At 33.8% G+C, this 19,789-nt stretch overlaps 1 protein-coding gene across 2 annotated transcripts in view; it reads right to left on the bottom strand.

Annotated features, from left to right (window-relative positions):
- Rab3gap2 (RAB3 GTPase activating non-catalytic protein subunit 2) overlaps positions 1-19,789 on the bottom strand; it is an 80,115-nt gene that overhangs the window by 22,500 nt on the left and 37,826 nt on the right. For both annotated transcript variants that reach the window (XM_015483627.2, XM_048809341.1), the window contains exons 9-21: positions 17,178-17,326; positions 16,148-16,227; positions 15,901-15,990; positions 13,953-14,092; positions 11,849-12,065; positions 11,154-11,297; positions 10,859-10,941; positions 10,444-10,508; positions 6,611-6,701; positions 4,386-4,513; positions 1,651-1,864; positions 1,169-1,266; positions 261-366 (exon numbers count right to left, since the gene is read on the bottom strand). In XM_015483627.2, coding sequence (XP_015339113.1) covers positions 261-366; positions 1,169-1,266; positions 1,651-1,864; positions 4,386-4,513; positions 6,611-6,701; positions 10,444-10,508; positions 10,859-10,941; positions 11,154-11,297; positions 11,849-12,065; positions 13,953-14,092; positions 15,901-15,990; positions 16,148-16,227; positions 17,178-17,326 — 1,605 coding nt within the window. The remainder of the gene's footprint in view (positions 1-260; positions 367-1,168; positions 1,267-1,650; positions 1,865-4,385; positions 4,514-6,610; positions 6,702-10,443; positions 10,509-10,858; positions 10,942-11,153; positions 11,298-11,848; positions 12,066-13,952; positions 14,093-15,900; positions 15,991-16,147; positions 16,228-17,177; positions 17,327-19,789) is intronic.

Below are 19,789 nucleotides of genomic sequence, written 5' to 3'. Positions count from 1 at the left end.
GTGTTATTCATGTCATGTTACATTTTATGACGACACAAAATTAATTTTCATATAAAGCATACTTCAAATGTATTACAATCGTTCTATTAATACAAAAAGAATCCCTATAGTGAATTGTTTTGTACACTACAGCCTCCTTTCATTAAAACTCTCCTCCCTGCCTATTTCTGTGGTATTTCAAACACCAAATATTGTTTCTAAGAGCAGCAGCCCAAATCCTGAGAATGGTGAACTACACACAGTATGGAGCAGCTTCCTACCTTTCATCTTGCTCAGGAGGGACAGCATCGTGTGAAGACAGCAGACAGACTGTGGTTTATCCAAAATATCTTTTTCCTTAGAAAGCCAAACACTCAGGAGCAAAGACTGAAATCAAATGTAAATCTCTTTCAGATCTTGCGCTTTCTTAGATGGCACCCTGTACACATAAATAATGCAGCCTTTTGAATTGGCTACTTGTTACATTGTGTAACATGAGGGTCAGAATGAGATAGCCTAAGAGATCCTTCATATCTGCTGGATACCTAAAGTTTGCCAATTTCTGTCTTGTCTTTACCCCCAATTCAAACCTCTTTGTAGAAGCATATTACCAGTAAGGATGCTACTATGTGTGAATTTGCTGTGGATTAGTGAAGTGGCCACTGTCGGGAGGTATGAGTGAAGAGAGTGAGCTGTGAATCTTGCCCTTGCCTTGGCTGTACCAAAGATGCCATGGTCTTGGCAATGGAGAACAAGTACACGAGACCACCAAACTTTCCTTTTAAAATCACTAACAAGCTATGAAAAATATGTTTTAAATAAAGACACCTAAGTAAACAAAGTGACTTTTAACATACCTATCAACCACTGTATTTATTTAAGTTTACAACAAATTTAATTTTAATAACTGTCTCATTGTTTTGTGTGCATGTGTGCTGTGTGGGCAGAGTGGAATTTATTTAATCTTTAGGCTCACCATTAGGTTGCCATTAGACTCACTCTGATTCCCCTCCCTCCCTCCCCCCACCATATATATAATTCTATTAAATTTCGTGATTACAATTTGATCATTCTTAGGAGGTTTTTAAGTATGTTCTACAATATGCTAAAAGTAAACTATTTTAAAAAAGATAAACCCTTGTAGCTAACATTTGCAAAGAATAGCAGCATCCAGCAACAAAAATCTTACCAACAACAGCTGAGGGCTAAGTCCAGCAGACTCCAAAGTATGACACATATCCTCAGTGGAGCTTTCTCCATGCAAACACTTCCAAAAAAAGAAACTACCTAGCAAAACAAAAACAGAACACATTAGCCAAGGGATAATTACCATCTGGACTAACAATTATCCCAAGATGCAATCTAGAATTCCAGAGGAGCAAAACAGCATGACAGAAGAAAAATCAGCAGTTTAATATGCCTAATTTATTAAAGTAGAAAGCAAATCATTATATGTTTAACACTGTCTCTTTAATATACACCTTACATAACAGAATACATGTAAGGTGTATCCAGAGTATCTTTTCTTGACCAAAAAGTATCAATTTAGTTCTTTGACTTTGTCCTAAAATTAAATGGATCAATCTACAAGATGCTATATGCTCCTACCTGGCTTTCTTCTAGAAAAGGGCGGTAATAAAAATATAAAGAGCAGTGTATTATTTTGCCTACCTAAAGCCACATATTCTTCTTCACTTATCTTCTTTATGTTGAGCACATCTTTTTCATATTCTAAATATTCCAGAAACGTCTTTATAGGCAACACACCATCCTTATCGTCAGAAAACCGGACAGTAGTTCTGGTGTTCTCTTGTTTATATTTCTCTAATAATGCCTGGAGCTTAAGTAGTTCTTTTTCATCAAGCCTTAGTAATATAGCCAAATCCTTAAAAAAAAAAAAAAAAAATTCTGAATACACCATGTCTCTCTAAATATGCCATGTGTGTCAAATCCTATTATCTGAAATGATTTTCAAGGCTGTAAGAAAAAGATGACATTTTTATTAATGTGACAGCTATAATGGACTCTGCTTAAACTTTACACTCAAATTACATTTCATGAATGGTTATTTAAACAAAATAATCTTGAAAGTCTACATAATACTACTAAAACTACCATTTCAGGTTTGAGAGTCCTCAATATTCTTTAAAATGTTAGGATTTCAATAAACAGGTATCATCGTATAATCAGAAAAAAATTCAAAAGATATCAACTGACACTCTTATCATTCTGAAAAAAACTAAAGAACTATTTAAAATTAAATGCTTATATACTAAACAACATACATATTATTAAAGAAAAATGGGAAACAATTCTCACTGTATTTACACATAAGTCCTCTGTGTGGCTCTCAGGGACATAAAGATTTAAAAACCACAGATATTACCCACCAGCATTTTAACTACTTTGATACACCATAGATGCAGAAACATCTCTTCATACTACTATCATTTTTCGAAAAGTATACACACAAACTTTGCTGCAGCAAAGTTTCCTCCATGCTACGTAAGTAAAGCCACTTTCTTAAATACATTTAATCCATTACTTTTAGCTATTGTTTTTAAAGACAAACAGCAAGCTGTAAAATGCTATTAAACACAACACAGCACATTGAGTTACATGTATTAAACCCCACAAACAGCAAAAAATAAAAATTCAAATATGAATTTTAGTTTTGCATGTATAAAATTAGTCCTTTGGCCTAGAAACTGGCAGTATCTTTTAAAAGCATCCAAACAATTCTATAGCAAAATACAGTTTTAATTCTTTAAAAGTGCTTTTAAAATAACAAAGAATAATTTGCCAACTGATTTTCAAGATTTTTGTGATTCTTTTATCTCTGCACACTATATGGATGTATCAATCAAGTGAAAATGAATTCTGTAAGGGGCTACATATTGAGCTATCAAGTGGAAATTAATTCTGTAGATGATTATTAATGACATTAAGTTGTTAAGTATATTTTTATAGTAGATGGACACAATACCTTTATTTTATTTTATGTTATGCTGAGGATCAAACCCAGTGCCCCACACTTGTTAGGCAAGTGCTCTACCAACTGAGCTACAACCCCAGCCCCAACTTTTTGTTTTTTAGGTAACAACTTTAAAAAAATAAATATTTGGTCAATTCCTGCAAAAGAGTTTTGGATTCAGGCATTGAAGAACCTAAAAAAACTGATTTGCTGGGGCTGGGGTTGTGGCTCAGTGGTAGTGCACTTGCCTGGCGTGTGCGAGGCCCTGAGTTCGATCCTCAGCACCACATATAAATAAAGGTATTGTGTGCAACTACAACTAAAAAACAAATAAATATTTTAAAAAATCTGGTTTTCCCATTTTTAACATCAATTACAGAATATCATCATGAACACAGTATTATTAAACTGCTATATAAAATCCATCTAAAATTCCCCAAATTAAAAACAATATTAGAATGTGTGGTTTTTTTCCATAAAAAAATCTTCCCTCATTTTTCTATTTATAAAAATTTTATTTGTGTGTATGTATATTTAAAATAAAAGATTTCTACATAAAACCTCACTGAATTTTCAAATATGCCAGATATTTTTCCCCCAGGACTAAGGATCAAACCCAGAACCTTGCATATGGTAGGCAAGTACTTTACTACTGAGTGACATCCTCCTAGCCAGACAATTTTAAAAATGCATCATCAATAACTCTGACAAATCACAAAAATCATTTCAACTTACTCAGGTAAGTAGAGGACACGAGGTCCCAAGGTTGGGCACCTGCCTAATGTTATAGTTATTTTCTCGTAAGACACTATTTTTCTCTATTTTCTATTAGGATTAACTTTATTTCTCTGCATAAAAAACAAGAATTTTGTACACATTCCTCAGAAATAATACTATACTACAATAAATATTTCAAGGGGCTGTCTCAAATTTGTTTTATAGAATAATACAACATTTACTGTAACTGTTTTAAATACTATTGATATAAGGTAGAATTTTAAGAATGTATTTCATTATGTAGTACACAAAAGAGCCAGCTTAATTGTTTGCTAAGAAAAACTGATCTCTTCTATATCACAGAATTATTTTTTTCATAATAAGAAATTATAGTTTTATAATATCAGCAAACTTAAAATATTTTCACTGGAAATCTTTTCTAGAAGTTGTTTTATTTATAAGAAGTCAACTTTAAAAACTGTGTTGAGAAAAACCAAATAAGTCTAGAGTAATAAACATCAATTAATAATAAAATTTCATATTCTCATATGAGTAGTATAATTTTAGCAGCTAGGCATAGAAAGTCAGTAGGGGCATGGTAAAGAAAATTTAACTTCTAAAAAAAACTTGATTTTTCTACTACTTTATAATTTTGAGAATTAAACATATATCAAAGAGACTATTTTGTATAATACTAAAATTTTGGATTACTCACATTATCAGAGACTGGTGTATCTGAATGAAAATCAACGGAATTCAACTGACTGACAGACTCATAAAGATGTAGTAATTTCAGTTTACTGGCACAAAATTGTAGCAATCCTTCATCAACAGACTCAAGTTCTAAAAGGCAGAAGGAAAAACATTCAATGTTCTGTTGTATTAATTATTGGAGTGATCAAACAATAACAGATTTTGAAAGCAAAGGTAATTTTTCCATTATGGTAAAATGTATAACTTTCTAAATGAAATGAAATGCTCTAATAGTAGGAAGGAAAAGAAATGGGGGGAGGGGCAGAAAAAATAATCTGGAAATCCTTTGAAAATGGTTTCCTTCACCCCATAACTACTATGCCCTGCTATGCTCACATACTGAAGAAATTAAATTACAAAGTTGCTTGACTCTTATTATTATGATGGTCAAAGATAATAAAATTCAACTAGAAACTATGAACTGTGACAAATTTTTCCTCAAGAAAGGCTCACAAATAGATTGAAATTAAAATTCCATTTAAGCACACACATTCTCCTTGAATTCCATTTAACACACCCCCCCCATTAGGTTTTATTTTGTTCAAGATTAATGCTGAGGAAATACTTTCTAAATACATTTCTGAATGAGATTTTACATATTTATATGTAATATAAAACAAATATTTGTTCTTTGAAAAGACAGACAATGAAAAGCCCCAAGAAATCTCATTTAGGATGTAATAGCATAGAAAACCATCCAGGTTCTTATTGATAACAATAAAACTCAGCAAACAAAACACTGGAAAATTTTAGGAACCTCACTTATGGGTTGAACTTGAAACTGTGATGATCGTACAGAACTCCCAAAAATGATGTTTGGCTTATTCCCAGCCCAGTGCAAGATAATGTTTCATTTAATAAATTTTGATATTTTGTTAAAACCTTGAGGGATGGGGGGCGTTCTGTTGTCATATATTGTGATTTTTATTTCCTTTTTTTTTTTTTTTAAAGCAGGTAAAATAGCACTTTAATGAAGGGCTATTATGAATACGGACCATTAGCAACAGCATCTTACAGTAGGGGAGAAAGGCTGAATTCAACTTCCCAGTATACTTTTTTTTTTTTTTTTGGTACCACGGATTGAACCCAGGGGCGCTTAACCAGTGAGCCACATCCCCAGCCATTTATTAGAGACAGGGTCTCACCGAGTTCCTCAGGGCCTCACTAAGTTGCTGAGGCTGGGTTTGAACTGGCAATTTTCCTGCCTCAGCCTTCAGAGTTGCTGAGATTACAGCGTATACCACTGCACCCGGCTCCCAGTATGCTTTTTAAAAACAAATATTCTAACCAGTTCTGCACACTAAGGAGTTTACTGTTTACTGAAAGTCAGCTTTATATATGTGTTGGGAAAAAGTTAATAGTAAATAAAAGTAACTAAATAAAATCCTGAAAAATATACTATAATTTGTTTATTAAGTTACCATTGGTTGGCTTTATACATAATTAAAGAAAAGTATAAACATAAAACTATATTCATATAATTATCATGGCTAGCAAAAAATCAAATAGATGCACACTACAATTTAACTAATGTTAGGAATTCAGGATAAGTTGAATTTTGCTAGCTTACTACAACTCTAAGAATAATCATGTCTCAACATTTTATATTGGTATCTTTTCTCACAATAGTGAGATTCATATAGAAAATGTTTTCAGCCAGCACAGAAGCGCATGCCTGTAATCCCAGTGGCTTGAAGGCTGAGGCAGGAGGATTGTGAGTTCAAAGCCAGCCTCAGCAATTTAGCGAGGCACTTAGTAACTCCTAAGACTCATCTCTAAATAAAATATAAAAATGGGCTGGGGATGTGGCTCAGTGGTTAAGCGCCCTGGGTTCAATTCAATTCCTGGTACTACTACTACTACATTATATATATATTTTCCCCCCACCCCCACCAATAAGAAACAGAAAAGGGCTGGAGGTATAGCTCAGTTGATAAAAGTGCTTGCCTAGCAGGCACAAGGCCCTAGGTTTGATCCCCAAAACTGTGAAGAAACAGAGAGAGAGAAAGAACAAAATCACATGAAGATCAACTGTATACTTTAGAGATGTGGAATAAAAAAAGAAGTTTCCTTATTTTTCATGTGTATTATTTCTACATTAAATAACATGATAGTATCATTTGCCCTATAATGAGAGTGATAAAATTTGAAGTGTAAACAATCTCCAATGAATATAAACTCTATTACCTTGATTTTTTAATGTGTCCATTAAAGTCTGAGTGATGTTTCTAAGGCAGGAAAATGGTAAACGTTCACTTGCCAAAATGTTTTCCAAGGCCTAGAAGAAAGATATTGAACAATTCTAATAATTATAAGACATTTTTTAAAGTTTTATATTTATATTTATGCACCTAAATTTTCACTATCCCAAATTTCCAAGGGAAGCTTCATATTTAAGTTGCTGTAGTAAACATACTTAAGAATTAAAGGTGAGGGTTGGGGTTGTAAGCTCAGTAGTGGAGCACCTGCCTAGCATGTGGTGAGGCACTGGGTTCAATCCTTGGCACCAATAAAAGTAACTAAATAAAATAAAGGTATTGTGCCCATCTACAATTAAAAATATTTTTTTAGAAAAAGAATTAAAGGCACATCATAAATAACATGTAATCAACTTCATATCATGTCTCATATGGTATAATGACAAAAAAGTTCAGGGTGAGAATAAAACAACCAGAAGGCAAGTGCTGATCAACAGAATGGCCAAGACAAACAGAAACAGAGACAAAGCCATTCATCAACAAGAAGAGTCTGAGCAAGCCTCTACTATACAGGCATAAATAAAAAGAGGTTACTGTCATGCCGATAATAAAAGCTGACAATTTAGTTATAGCTTAACTACTGCATATGTACAGGTGAATCTAAAGGCCAAGCTAGATGGATATAGTATCCACCCTCTGCTCATCTCTCACAATATATAATTTGTTTATTAAGTCACCAACCCTCTAATATACTTGAGTCTTCTTTCCCCAGTTCCAAAATATCTCATGCCTAATGTAGCAACCATCAGAAACATTGATGGGTTACACACAGAAGTTAAAAGTTCATATCGTTTACATCAATTTAATATGTTCATTAATTTAAATTGATGATACTAATTTAAAAAGTGGACGAAGAATGTAGCATGAGACAAATACCACATTATAACACAATAACTTTCATGTTTGTGAAAGAGAAATGGGGTGGCTCACAATATTGTTAGGCCTATGATGGGACAATTAATTACCTGAAGAACAGAAAGAAAGTGACTGAAAGAGGCAAGAACCAGGAAAAATGTAATCTGTCTCTGTTCTGCTTACAAGTGCACATGTGAGAATCTGGCTTGCTTTCTCCCTGCTTACTGTAGTCAGTCTCCCAAAATCAAAACTGAATTCTTCTCTCCCTCAAATGTCATAAGAAAATAAGACAACTTTTGCTATTGGGTTTTCCAGCATTTATAATAAAACCCACAGCTTCATACATGATGTAGGAGTACAGTTTTAAAACATACACACACACACACACACACACACACACATATATATATATACCCCAAAGAACAAACCAAACAACCAAGAGGATAACCAGCACTATGCTGAAGTTCCCTAATTCTGTTTTTCCATGATGTAAGATAAGAATGATGGCATCAAAGTAGGAAGATTTGTTGGGGTTATGACCCTCTCCATGGTTCCCTAAACTGCCTTTGTAGACATCCTCCTTGTCATCATACTGTGTCATCTTTAATAATTGAAATTTGCCCCAAGAAAAATGAAAGCCAATTAACAGTCAATGGAATGGAAACTGGGATTACAAGATACAGTAAAAAGTGCTTTTAAAAATGACCACAACAAAAATCACTATTCATTAAACTCTTCTAGTAGATAGCTGTAAAATAAGAAATACACATATTAGTCTCTACCCAGAGTCCCTGGCATAAAGCTTTTAAAACCCATGTAATTTTCTGAGTGACAGGGGTTACACCCTTTCCATATGCTATGCCTTATGCATCTCTTCCATCTGATTGTTAATCTGTATCTTTTGTAATATCCTTTAATATACATGGATAAAAATAAGGAAAAGGTTTTCCTGAGATCTATGAGCTGCTCTAGCAAATTAATTGAACCTGAGGAGCAGTCACAGTCAGAAGTATAAGTGATAGTCTAAAGACATCTACTATGTGTGACCAGTGTCTAAAGTGGCAGGAAGTCCTGTGGGACTGAGCCCTCAACCTGTGAGATCTGACTTTCTTTCTAGGCAGACAGAGTGAACTGAATTAGAGTTCACATTGGTCAGAGTGGGGGGAAATTCCCATATTATGGGATTTGGAAAAGTCTGATTAGTGGAAGAAGTATCAAGTAACTATCTAAGAGAATAGGAAAACACACTGATTTTTTTCTTATATTTTCACAGTAGCATTATCTGAAATGCTGTGAATTATAAAAAGGAAATATTTAGTAAGGTTCCTATTTGAAGGCACTTTAAAAAAGTATAAAGAGGAAAAAGCTGGGAAACTTATAACGTAAGTAGAAAATGTAGTCTAAAGATGAACTATATGGCTCTAATTAAAAGTCAAGGAGAGCTGGATGCAGAAGTACCTCCATATAATCCTGGCGACTCAAGACGCTAAGGCAGGAGGATAGCAAGTTTGCGGCCAACCTTGGCAACTTAGCAAGGTCCTAAGCAACTTAATGAGACACTATCTCTAAATAAAATACATAAAATGGCTGGGGAGTGGCTCAGTGGTTAAGTGCCCCTGAGTTCAATCTCCCATACCAAAAAATTAAAAGGTTACCATAGCTCAATGGTAAAGTGTCCATGAGTTCAATCTCTAGACCAAAAAAAAAAAAAAGAGGAAGAATTCAGGGTTACTTGTGGGGATTTAAGTGTCACACAAGAAATTATAAAGTCAGTACATGAGCTCAATTATGAGGGGTTTATGAGGAGGAGTGGGAGTAAATGTTACAATCAGTAACCATATTACAACCACCAGCCTAGCAAAAGGCAACATGACCGAGATAATATCATGAGGCTGTGGAGCACAGGGACTCTCCCACTGTATAAATGAAATTATGAATTAGTACAGCTATTTTGAGAAACAATTTTTTATCATCTAGTACAGCTGAGAAAGCTCATAACCCAGCAATTCCAATCTCAGGTATAAACTCCTGTATGTGTCCACCAAGAAACATATACAAGGATAAGCATGGCATTATTGTTTGTGATAGTAAAAAACTGGGAACAGCCTAAATGTTCACTGGAAAGAGGGAATAAATAACTTAAGAGTCACAGAGTGGAATTCATATGGTATAGAAACAAATCAACAATCACTATATCTACAGTTCCATGCATCATATGATGACTCACAAAAACAACATTCAAAGAAAAACAAGACAGAGAAGACAGAGCATGCCTCCATTTCTATAGTTTAAAGAGAAAATGCACCAAGAGGTTTCAAAGAAGTCATAAAGAAATGATGCAACTAAAAAGAGCAAAAGAGAAACACAAAATTCTGAATAGCAGTTACCTTAGGAATTAAGGGGATGGGATTGAGGAGAGGCGCATGGGGCTCTTTAGAATTCCTGGTAAAATTCTATTTCCTACAGTGGATCAGACACGTGTGCTTATTTTACTATTTGTCTTTAATCCAAGCATATTATGTATGAATATGTGGCTACATAAGATCCATGCATTCAAGGGTATGGAAATACTTACATTTTTATAAAAGAGAGAGACCACAGAAATGTCCACATAAACTTATAAGAAGTGATAAACATGAATAAAAACATGAAGACTTTATCCTGTCATATTTGGAAGGAAACCGGAAAATAAAGATTTTCTTAATATAAACATGGATGTGTAACCAATGTGATTCTGCAATCTGTACACGTGGTAAAAATGGGAGTTCATAACCCACTTGAATCAAATGTATGAAATATGATATGTCAAGAGCATTGTAATGTTTTGAACAACCAATAAATAAATAAAAAAAGAGTGATACACAATTACCCTGTGTCAGGAAAAGTTCATATGTGATATACACTTACTTGTTTTTTGGTTGCAGGGTACTTAATATCAAGAATTAACTCCTTTATTTCTGTTTCAACCAAATCTATAATGAGAAAATCAAAGTAGAATTTTCACTTTTTATTACAGTGAAATATTTATCTGAAAGAAAATGAACATTGAAAACATTTGTACCATAGTCAGTCTAAAGAATTTTGGGGTTCTCTCACACTATTGTTATAAATTTTAACATCTCCTAGATGGCACACTTCATCCTTATAGAGCATCTCCAATAAAAAGAACAGGAGATTACAGGCACTCTCACCTCATTCTGAAAAGCAGTTGAGATAGCTCATCAATGCAGTTAAACATTTTGATTGCTCCATTCTGAATATTTATTAATTTAAAAAAATAACAAAACAGTTTACTTCATTATTTTGATTGAAGGATACCTACCAAGATTGGGAGATTTTGTTTTCAATAAGGCTGCTAGTTTCTTTACTAAGTGCATGTCCTTGGCTCGTTCACTCTTCTTATCACTAAAATAATAAACACAACAACTTCTTACGGAATATGAATTGTTTTCTTTCTATTCCTGATACACTCTCTCTTTTTTCTTTACATGCTTCCTATTTAAAGATATGAGTCTAATGATGGAAAAAACACACTAACTATAAAACAAAGCAGAAGCTAAGGAACTTGTAAAAATTTACAGAGAAAAATCAATCAGCAGACACTCAGCAGATCTTACCTCAGCGCCAAATGGAAAGGAACATTCACCGTTTTCACACTTCCAGACACAGGGTCAACGAGACAGATTTGGTAAGTCTGCGGCTGCCAACTTTGACTGGTAACGTTATTTAAACCCATTATTTTGTAGCCAGGATACAGCAGCCTAAAGAAATCATATAAACAATGTGGCAGAAATGTTAGAAAAAGGAGAAATGACAAAAAGTACTTTTACTATAGCTAGGGAACTCTACAGTATCATCAATTCAGGAGCACTAATAAGGCAAGTAAATACTGATATCAAAAACATAAGTAAAGCAGGACTTGACTGGCAGTTATACCTTGTAAAAGGTACTATAAAACTAAATGAATACAGTCAGCCATATGTGTTAATGTTCACCTTGCTTATGATCATCACTAGGAAAATCTGAAGGAACCTTTCCTTTTGGGCTTCACAGTGTAAGTAAAGGGCAAATGGCTCCATCAAGCTAACTTTCAACTCAGCAGCCTATCATGGTATTTTCAATAATATTTGCTATTAAATATGTCATATTTAATTATATACCAGACACAGAAAAAAACAAAGTAAAGAACATTACAATTCTCAAACAATTTGTAATCTAGTAAGTAGCTTTAATCTAATAAAAGCTTTACTTTAATAAAAGTATTCTTATATTTCTTTTTATAGTTGACAAAATGCCAGGGCTTGTAGCTTACCTGCAGTGCTTTCCCACGTTGAAAGCTCCTACTCTAGGTCCCTGCTGTGTGCTCCACACTTCTAAAATTCCCCTTCTTGGTGCATAGATGACAAGGAACTGAGCTACTCTACTGGGACCCTGATTATTTCCAAAGGGGGAAAAGTCCACCTTTTCTGGGACTCTTTCATGGAGATCCTCTACAATTTGAATCCATCCAATTTGTGCATCTCGGTACCCTTGGAGACAGAGGGAAAGAGAAACTAGTTAATTAATCCAGGTTCAGTAGCATCTGGAATACTGGAGGGAAAGGGTGGGTGTTAAAAAAAAAGCTATAGAAGCACATTATAATTTTATTATGAAATATCTTAAACAGGAAAAATAAATATAATAATCTATCACTGAGTCTTATCAAATTTTAATATTTTGCTAGCTATATTTGCTTCAGATCACTTTTTTTTCTTTAAAAAGAAAATATTATAGCTAACACTGAAGCTTCCTGATCAACACTATACCCTGCTGGATTCCATTTCCTTCCTTCCTTTTCTTTAAAAGATTCCCTCCTTTAAAAAATATTCTAGGGAGGGCTGGGGTTGTGACTCAGATTCAGAGTGCTTGTCTCACACATGTGAGGCACTGGGTTCAATCCTCAGCACCACATAAAAATAAATAAACAAAATAAAAATATTGTGTCTATCTATAACTAAAAAAACATTTAAAAATATTCTAGGGACATTACTAGGTTGGGCTTCAAAATAAAATAAAAGCCTAATTAAAAGATAAACAAAAGATCAAACTGATTTCCTGCTATTCAAGAATCTTGGTGGTACACAGGCAAAGGGAAAGCATGACTACAGAGGTGATATGAGGGAAATGTGAGAGGAAAGCAGCAAATAGTGCTCTCTTCCATTATGGGTGGTCCATCTCATAGGCCAGCACACAATGGAAAGGAAAACTGACTGCAACAGCTATGAGGAAAGACAGGCAACAATGCCAGCAATGAGCTCGCCATAGTGGATCTGGGCCATTTGGCATGTCTACGTCTTCTATGGCTAGACAGATCTTGCTGAGAACACAACTCTGATGTTTCAGGACAGAAATGAAATATTTTTAACAATGAAACTTATTTCTACAGATATTGAAACATGTGGCAGGTAAAGACTGCCTCTGCCCATCACTGCAAGAGTACTTTGGCAAGAAAGTGATAGTGGGCCTCAGTCTAGTCCAAATAATATTAATGTCTTCAAATCAATTATTCCTCACATTGTTAAGTATAGACAAGATTGTACCATAACTGTGGTTTCCAACCAGTGTTCTTTGCAGACACGTTACTATTCCAGATGACTCTAAACAATGGATTATCCACTTCTTCCTTAGTCAAATTTCATTTTATTCAGACTGACAATGTACCCAGTTAAAAGATATTTTTAAGTATCCCTTACAGTTAGGTGTGACCACGTCACTAATGAATTATAGATAAAGATTGGAGAGATTCTGGGGGAATGTTTTCAAAGTAGACTGACTCAGTTGGCAGGAGCATCCTTCTTCTCTTCTCCCTCTTCTTTTCCAGAATGCAAAGAAGGAGGCTGGCAGAAAGAACCCTGAGTGGGGAAGCTACATAAAGGAGACTAGCTTCCTGAATATATATATCATATTGATTATGTCATATCAACATATGAATAGCTGAATGAAACTGACATAGTTATTGATAAATTAAGTGGCCTGACCTAAACATACGTATACAAAAGTCAAGTTAGTGAAGATGGATTTGCCAAGTTTTAGTCTTTTAAACCTAAATGACGTGGTGAGAACCTTTGGCTGAAGAGTGGTCTTGGGAAGGAAAATGAATGTAGCAAGGGTGAAAAACTTAATTCTGAATTCAGAAATTGACAATGACAGAACTGAAAGAAAGTGCACAAGGCAAAAATTAAAAGCACTTATGAGGTGATCAAACTTAAAATATATCTCAATTGACTGATCTGATTTCATATTAAAAAGAGAAAATAAAAACACAACAGATTAAATGCTGTTATCAACCAAAAGCTGAAGGACGATAAATGCTGCTCAACTCTTGCAATGAAAAGTTAATTAAGTTTTTTTCTGGATTTTTGTAAGAAAGTAAGTACCTTTCCACATGCGTATTGCTATTCCTCTTGCTACATCTAATAAAATAACTCTGCCAAAATCATCTGTTACTGCTGCCAGTGTGTTACATGGAGACAGACATATACTTTCACCGTGGCGTCTAGAATCTGGAAGTCCAAATCTGTTATTTAAAAGTAAATATAAAGCTCAAATCACATTCCAATCTGGAAACATATAAGAAAATACTGAACAAAAGACTGTATCTGTTTTTACATAAAGAAATATGAACATAGTTCTGAATTGAGAGATATTTTATTAATTAGTCACATCTGGCATTTGCAATAAAAAATACACAAAAGAAATAAAATAAAAATATAATCCTATGTAGGTTTTCTATAGAGATATCCACAACTTCATATTTTTAGAAAATATGAGTGTAAGTTTATCCTTCCTTCCTGGGTGCAGTGGTGCACGTCTATGATCCTAGAGACTTTGGGAGGCTGAGGAAGGACTAAATTTGAGACCAGCCTAGGCAACTTAGCACGGCCCTCAGCAACTTATTGAGACTTTGTCTCAAAATAATTTTTTAAAAAAAGGCTGGGAATGTGGCTCAACAGTACAGCACCCTGGGTTAAATCCCAAGTACCCTATCCCAACCCCCAAAAAGTTCATCCTTCCTTGATTAAGAAGCAAGTCAAAGAAAACAATACCCTTACAACCAACTAAATATTATAATGCTTGCTCCTACACATCTTTTGTCTATTTTAAGTTCTTTTTTTAAAAATTTTCAATTCTTGTTAAAGTCCTAATCTGTTTTCTTTTTTGCTAGAGCATATTTTGTTGACACCAATATATCTGCCTGTAGCAAGAACTTTCCTTTTTCTAAAGAGTTATCACTAAATTGCTATTGGTCTATTATCAATCTTATTAGAACTATGGAGTAAAATAAGAGAGATAATGAAAAAGGACCAGGAAAGTTACTTCCAGACAAAGTACCTGAAACAAAGTGCTCAAACACTGTTATATCTATCTGAGATATATAGGATCACATGGGTAATTTCTTGATTGTTGAGTCAATTCATGAAAGTCAATAAATTACAGCACAGTATTTTAAAATGAGATGAAAAAGTCACAGAAGATAGACTTCAATAAATTTTACTGACAATTAATTAGTTGGCTTTCTTTAAAAAAGAAGGGATGGGTTCTATTTCCTTTTATGGTGGTACTTTATATTAGGTAATAAGAAATGATTTAAAAATAAAAACAAGCAAAAATCTTGCTCCCCCACCTCCTGCAAAAACAAACAATACAAACAAAAAAATCAAAACACCCTCACAAATACACTAACACATCCTAAAGCATTATTAAAATAAACACAGAAGCACAACCCACTACTCTGAACAGTGCTTAAACACTCAGAACTCCTGCTTTTATTAAAAAAAAAAAAAAGAAAAATCACTAAGTACTTTTTAGCTATCACTTAACTTATTTTCCAACAACTTAAACTAAGTTTGTAGATGTCTGTTAAAAAGCATACTCAGCAAATACATTTTGAGCACCTGCTGTATAAGAGGGAGAAGGTGTGAACAAAATAGGCAAGAATCACTCTTCTTAAGGAGTTTACATTCTAGTGTGTATGGAGGCCGCAGGTGAACCCATCCTAAGTATTTTCAGAAGCTCCAAAGACTCATGAAATCAACAAATCAACTCAGTGTACTGAAAGATCATAAATAAGTATAACAGTTATTTCTTCTTTCCTTCTTTTTTTCCCCCCCTTTGGTACCAGGGATTGAACCCAGGGTGCTTACTCACTGAGCCACTTCCCCAGGCCTTTCTATTTTTTATTCTGAGACAGGGTCTCACTAAGTTACATGTCAAATCCTCCTGCCTCAGACTCCCAAGTGGCTAAGATTACAGGTATAAGCCACCACACCCAGCCATAACAGTCGTTTCTAAAAATACCAAAAGTGACAAGCATGGCAGACTTGCCTTACAGCTAAAGGGGTAGCTGGCTCCACCTTTGGCTTCTGCTTTTGGACAGCTTCTTCTTCATGCTTACTTTTCCAACCAAGCCAACCACTGAAAAGAAAGAAAATTTAAAATAAAACCAGAGCTTCAAGAATTCTAAAAGATAAAATAAAAATTAAATTAAAAAAAAAAGAATTCTAAAGTGCAGACAATCAAAATATAAGGTAAAACTAAGTTACACATAAATTAAAAATTGTTATTTAATTACCTGGCAGCATTAAATAAAGCAGAAGTGAGTTTACTTGCAACTGCTAGTGCAACATGGGATAATAATGGTTGTGTGCTTCCCTGAAAGAGAGGACATTTAAATGAGAAAACTCAGCAGCTTACAAAGAAACAAAACCTACCTTCTAAATAAGAATTTAGAATGCTCTGAAAAGATGTAATTCCTGAACTAGTAGCTCACCTTCTTTCAGACAGTAAAAACTTTATTTTAGAAGCAAAAATAAAATCACTAGTAGTCTATTTTACCTTTAGGATTTCTCTCATTGAATTGTAACTTAAAGTAAATGTTAAATTAAGACACGAAGACAACATTATTCTAGCTGAGCTATGGATTTTCCATCTATACACAACTGGCTCTTTGCCCTATTTTTCTCTTTTCTTTTTAAAATAAATTTGTATAAAGTAAAAAGATAATTTGGACAATTTTGAGAGGACTGCTTTTTAAGTGAGAAATAAGAGCTGCCAAATTTAACACCTAATTTTCCCATATTTTAGGAAGCAATTTTTGCCACTTCTATCAGCAATTTATTCTGTTTTTACAATTCCTCATTTATTCAAATCCCTGGTGGGCTGACATAATTAACAACCCTGAGCTTCTGGCTATTGCACCAATATTTAAAAACTGAGTTGTCAAAGAACTCAGGACTTCAGAAACAAAGAAATTTGCTTTACCTTATTTATTCTATTTTACCTTTTTAGTTAATCTAAAGAATTTAGAAGAAATGTAGTTCTGATTAATTTTAGCTTCAACTGAAAATTAAAAATGTAAACTGCTTAGGGACTGAGGCTGTAGCTCAGTAGTAGAGCACTTGCCTCGCACACGTGAGGCACTGGGTTTGATCCTCAGCACCACATAAAAATAAAGAAATAAAGATATTGTGTCCTTCTATAAATAAAAATTTTTTTAAAGTGAACTGCTTAATCTTTCTAAAGCTATGTTACCATATCCAATTTTTAAACAAGTTGAAAAAATTAAGAGTGGCCTTACTCATGATTAGTAATGAAACTCATACCTCTAGAGCATAGAAGAAGCCAGTAAATGGATTGGACCCTACAGTGATATACTGAGACATGGCAGGTGGACTGTTTTTAATTGTCGCATTAAATCCACCTATATTGGAAGCAGTCTTCATTTGATCAAAAGGGGACAGAGTCATAATACCTAATGATACAAAAACAAAAGGAAAAAAAACCACATGATTTGAATGCCTTGAAAAGACACTATCATTTTAGGTCACTACAATTTCACTTTTATTTTGAAATGCTGAATGTTTGGTTTTACTTAATAGATAAAAGTCATTTTTTAAATTATAAAATCAACATTAGAAAATGCTCAAATATTAAAATTCTCGTCCATAATTTCTCCAGCCTATAAAATATTACAAAACCATGATTTAAATATTAACATTTTGAAAATAGATATAAACTTGAAAGGTAGAAGGAATATACAATACATCTATATCCCCAGGTTCACTTCTTAGAGGCAACAACTGATAAGTTCATTATGCTACCTTCTGGAAGTATTGCATATACACAAATAACTGCATACCAAATAAACTGATGTGTGCCTTGCTTTTTTTTTTATTTGATAAAATTTCAAGGAGATGTATTTCATTCTTCTTACTCTTAGTATTCCCTCTATGAACATACCATAATTGATTTAACCTATTAATAAATATTTAGGTTGTTACCCACTTTTTGGTACTACAAAGAAAGCTGCAATATATCTCCTTAATGTGTCTTTGCACACCTATTAAAATTATCTGTATAGTAAATTCCTATAAACAGAAGTGCAAAGTCAAAGGAGATCTGCATTTTTTAAATTATTTTTTTATTTATATATGACAGTGGAATGCATTACAATTCTTATTACACAAATAGAGCACAATTTTTCATATCTCTGGTTGTATACAAAGTATATTCACACCAATTCATGTATTTATATATGTACTTTGAATAATAATGTCCATCACATTCCACAATCATTTTTTATCCTATACCCCTAAATGTGGCCTATATACACAATGGAATATTACTCAGCAATAAAAGAGAATAAAATCATGGCATTTGCAGGTAAAGAGAAGATAATGCTAAGTAAAGTTAGCCAATCCCCAAAAAACAAATGCTGAATGTTTTCTCTGATATAAGAAGGCTGATTCATAGTGGGGTAGGGAGGGGTAGCATGAAAGGAATAGACGAACTCTAGTAGGGCAGAGGGGTGGGACAGGAAAGGGATCTATATTTTAAAAATTTTACTAAGTATTCTCATACTGCATTCCAGAGGTGGTGATAATTTACACTTCCTCCAAAAACTGCAAGAGAGTACGTATGTTAACAGTAAAAACGCACTCTTAAACATCTACTTTGTAATCTGTGAATCCTGTTATAATGAAGAGCTACTTTTCATTTCCCCAAGGCTTTAAGAGCAAAAGTAGATAGCTTGAATGCTGATATTCACATGCCTGTGAATAGTAGAGGAAAAACCTGTATCATTTAAACTCACCTGGGTGGCAGAGAGAGAAATGGGGAAATGTGAGATTAGGCATGTGGGAAGTATCCCTCTGCTGTTAGATTCTAACATATGTGGACTTAGGCAATATCTCAAACTTGGGCACTCACACAGTACAAGGAAACAGCATGTTGAGAGGAACTGCACTCAAATGTATCATAGAATGCAAAAAGAATTATTGTCCCATTTTCTGTTGTTCCACATACTGATTTTCATATATAGAAACTACTTCTAAATGGCCCTGTCAAAAAGTACACTGTTCTTAAAGAGGAATCCTGGGAAGGGAAATTCTTTTAGTAAGTTCATATGCAAACCATTCACTAAATCTAGGCATCTAGGGATTAAATAAATCCTTGTGAACACTGGACTATTCTAAAAAGTCAGAGTCTCACATTCATGAATGAATTCGAGATTTAACATATAAAGATAAAATTTGTAGAATAGATCAAAGGATGAAATGATGGTATATAGATTGAAATTTAAAGTTTAAAAGAGCTTTTGTTCATATTCCCATACAATACAGGTGGAGGATATAAATGGCTACAGGATATCCAGCAGACAATTTAGCAATATATACCAAATGTATTAAAGAAATTGATTCTAATTTATTCTAAAGAAATAGCCGATTTTTTTTCCTATTCTTACCACTAATGATATTTTCCTTCCCACAACTTAAGTCATCCCCTTTCAATGCATCCCCTTTCAATACTTTAGATTCTATTATCAATGGGACATTCCTTGTAACCATGATTTTAAGCATATCACTTTTTGACCGCCTAGCTTTACATCTTGATTACCTGAGTAAACCCTTGCAATAATCTCACAAATTTGTCTAGTTTCAATTTATCAATCCCACTATTTTCAAGCAACTATTAAGCTTACTTCCCTTCTCTTCCAGCTTAAATTTGTATTCTAAAAAAAATCACTCTCTTGAAATTATCCACAATCCGTTGTATCCATCTCCCTCTACACACTCAACTGGTTAAATCTTAACACAGGTTGACCTCAATCTTCTGCCATTCTTTTGAAGAAAAGTAGTTTGATCAATGTCAGAGAAAAATAATACATCTGGGTTTCAAAGTAAGACCCTCAAAAAAAAAAAAAAAAAGGAAAAAA

This window comes from Marmota marmota, unplaced genomic scaffold (assembly GCF_001458135.2).
Source record: "Marmota marmota marmota unplaced genomic scaffold, marMar, whole genome shotgun sequence".
NCBI classification, from domain to species: Eukaryota; Metazoa; Chordata; class Mammalia; order Rodentia; family Sciuridae; genus Marmota; species Marmota marmota.
Note: the sequence above shows the minus strand (reverse complement) of the source record. Positions and strands in the feature narration are given on the sequence as shown.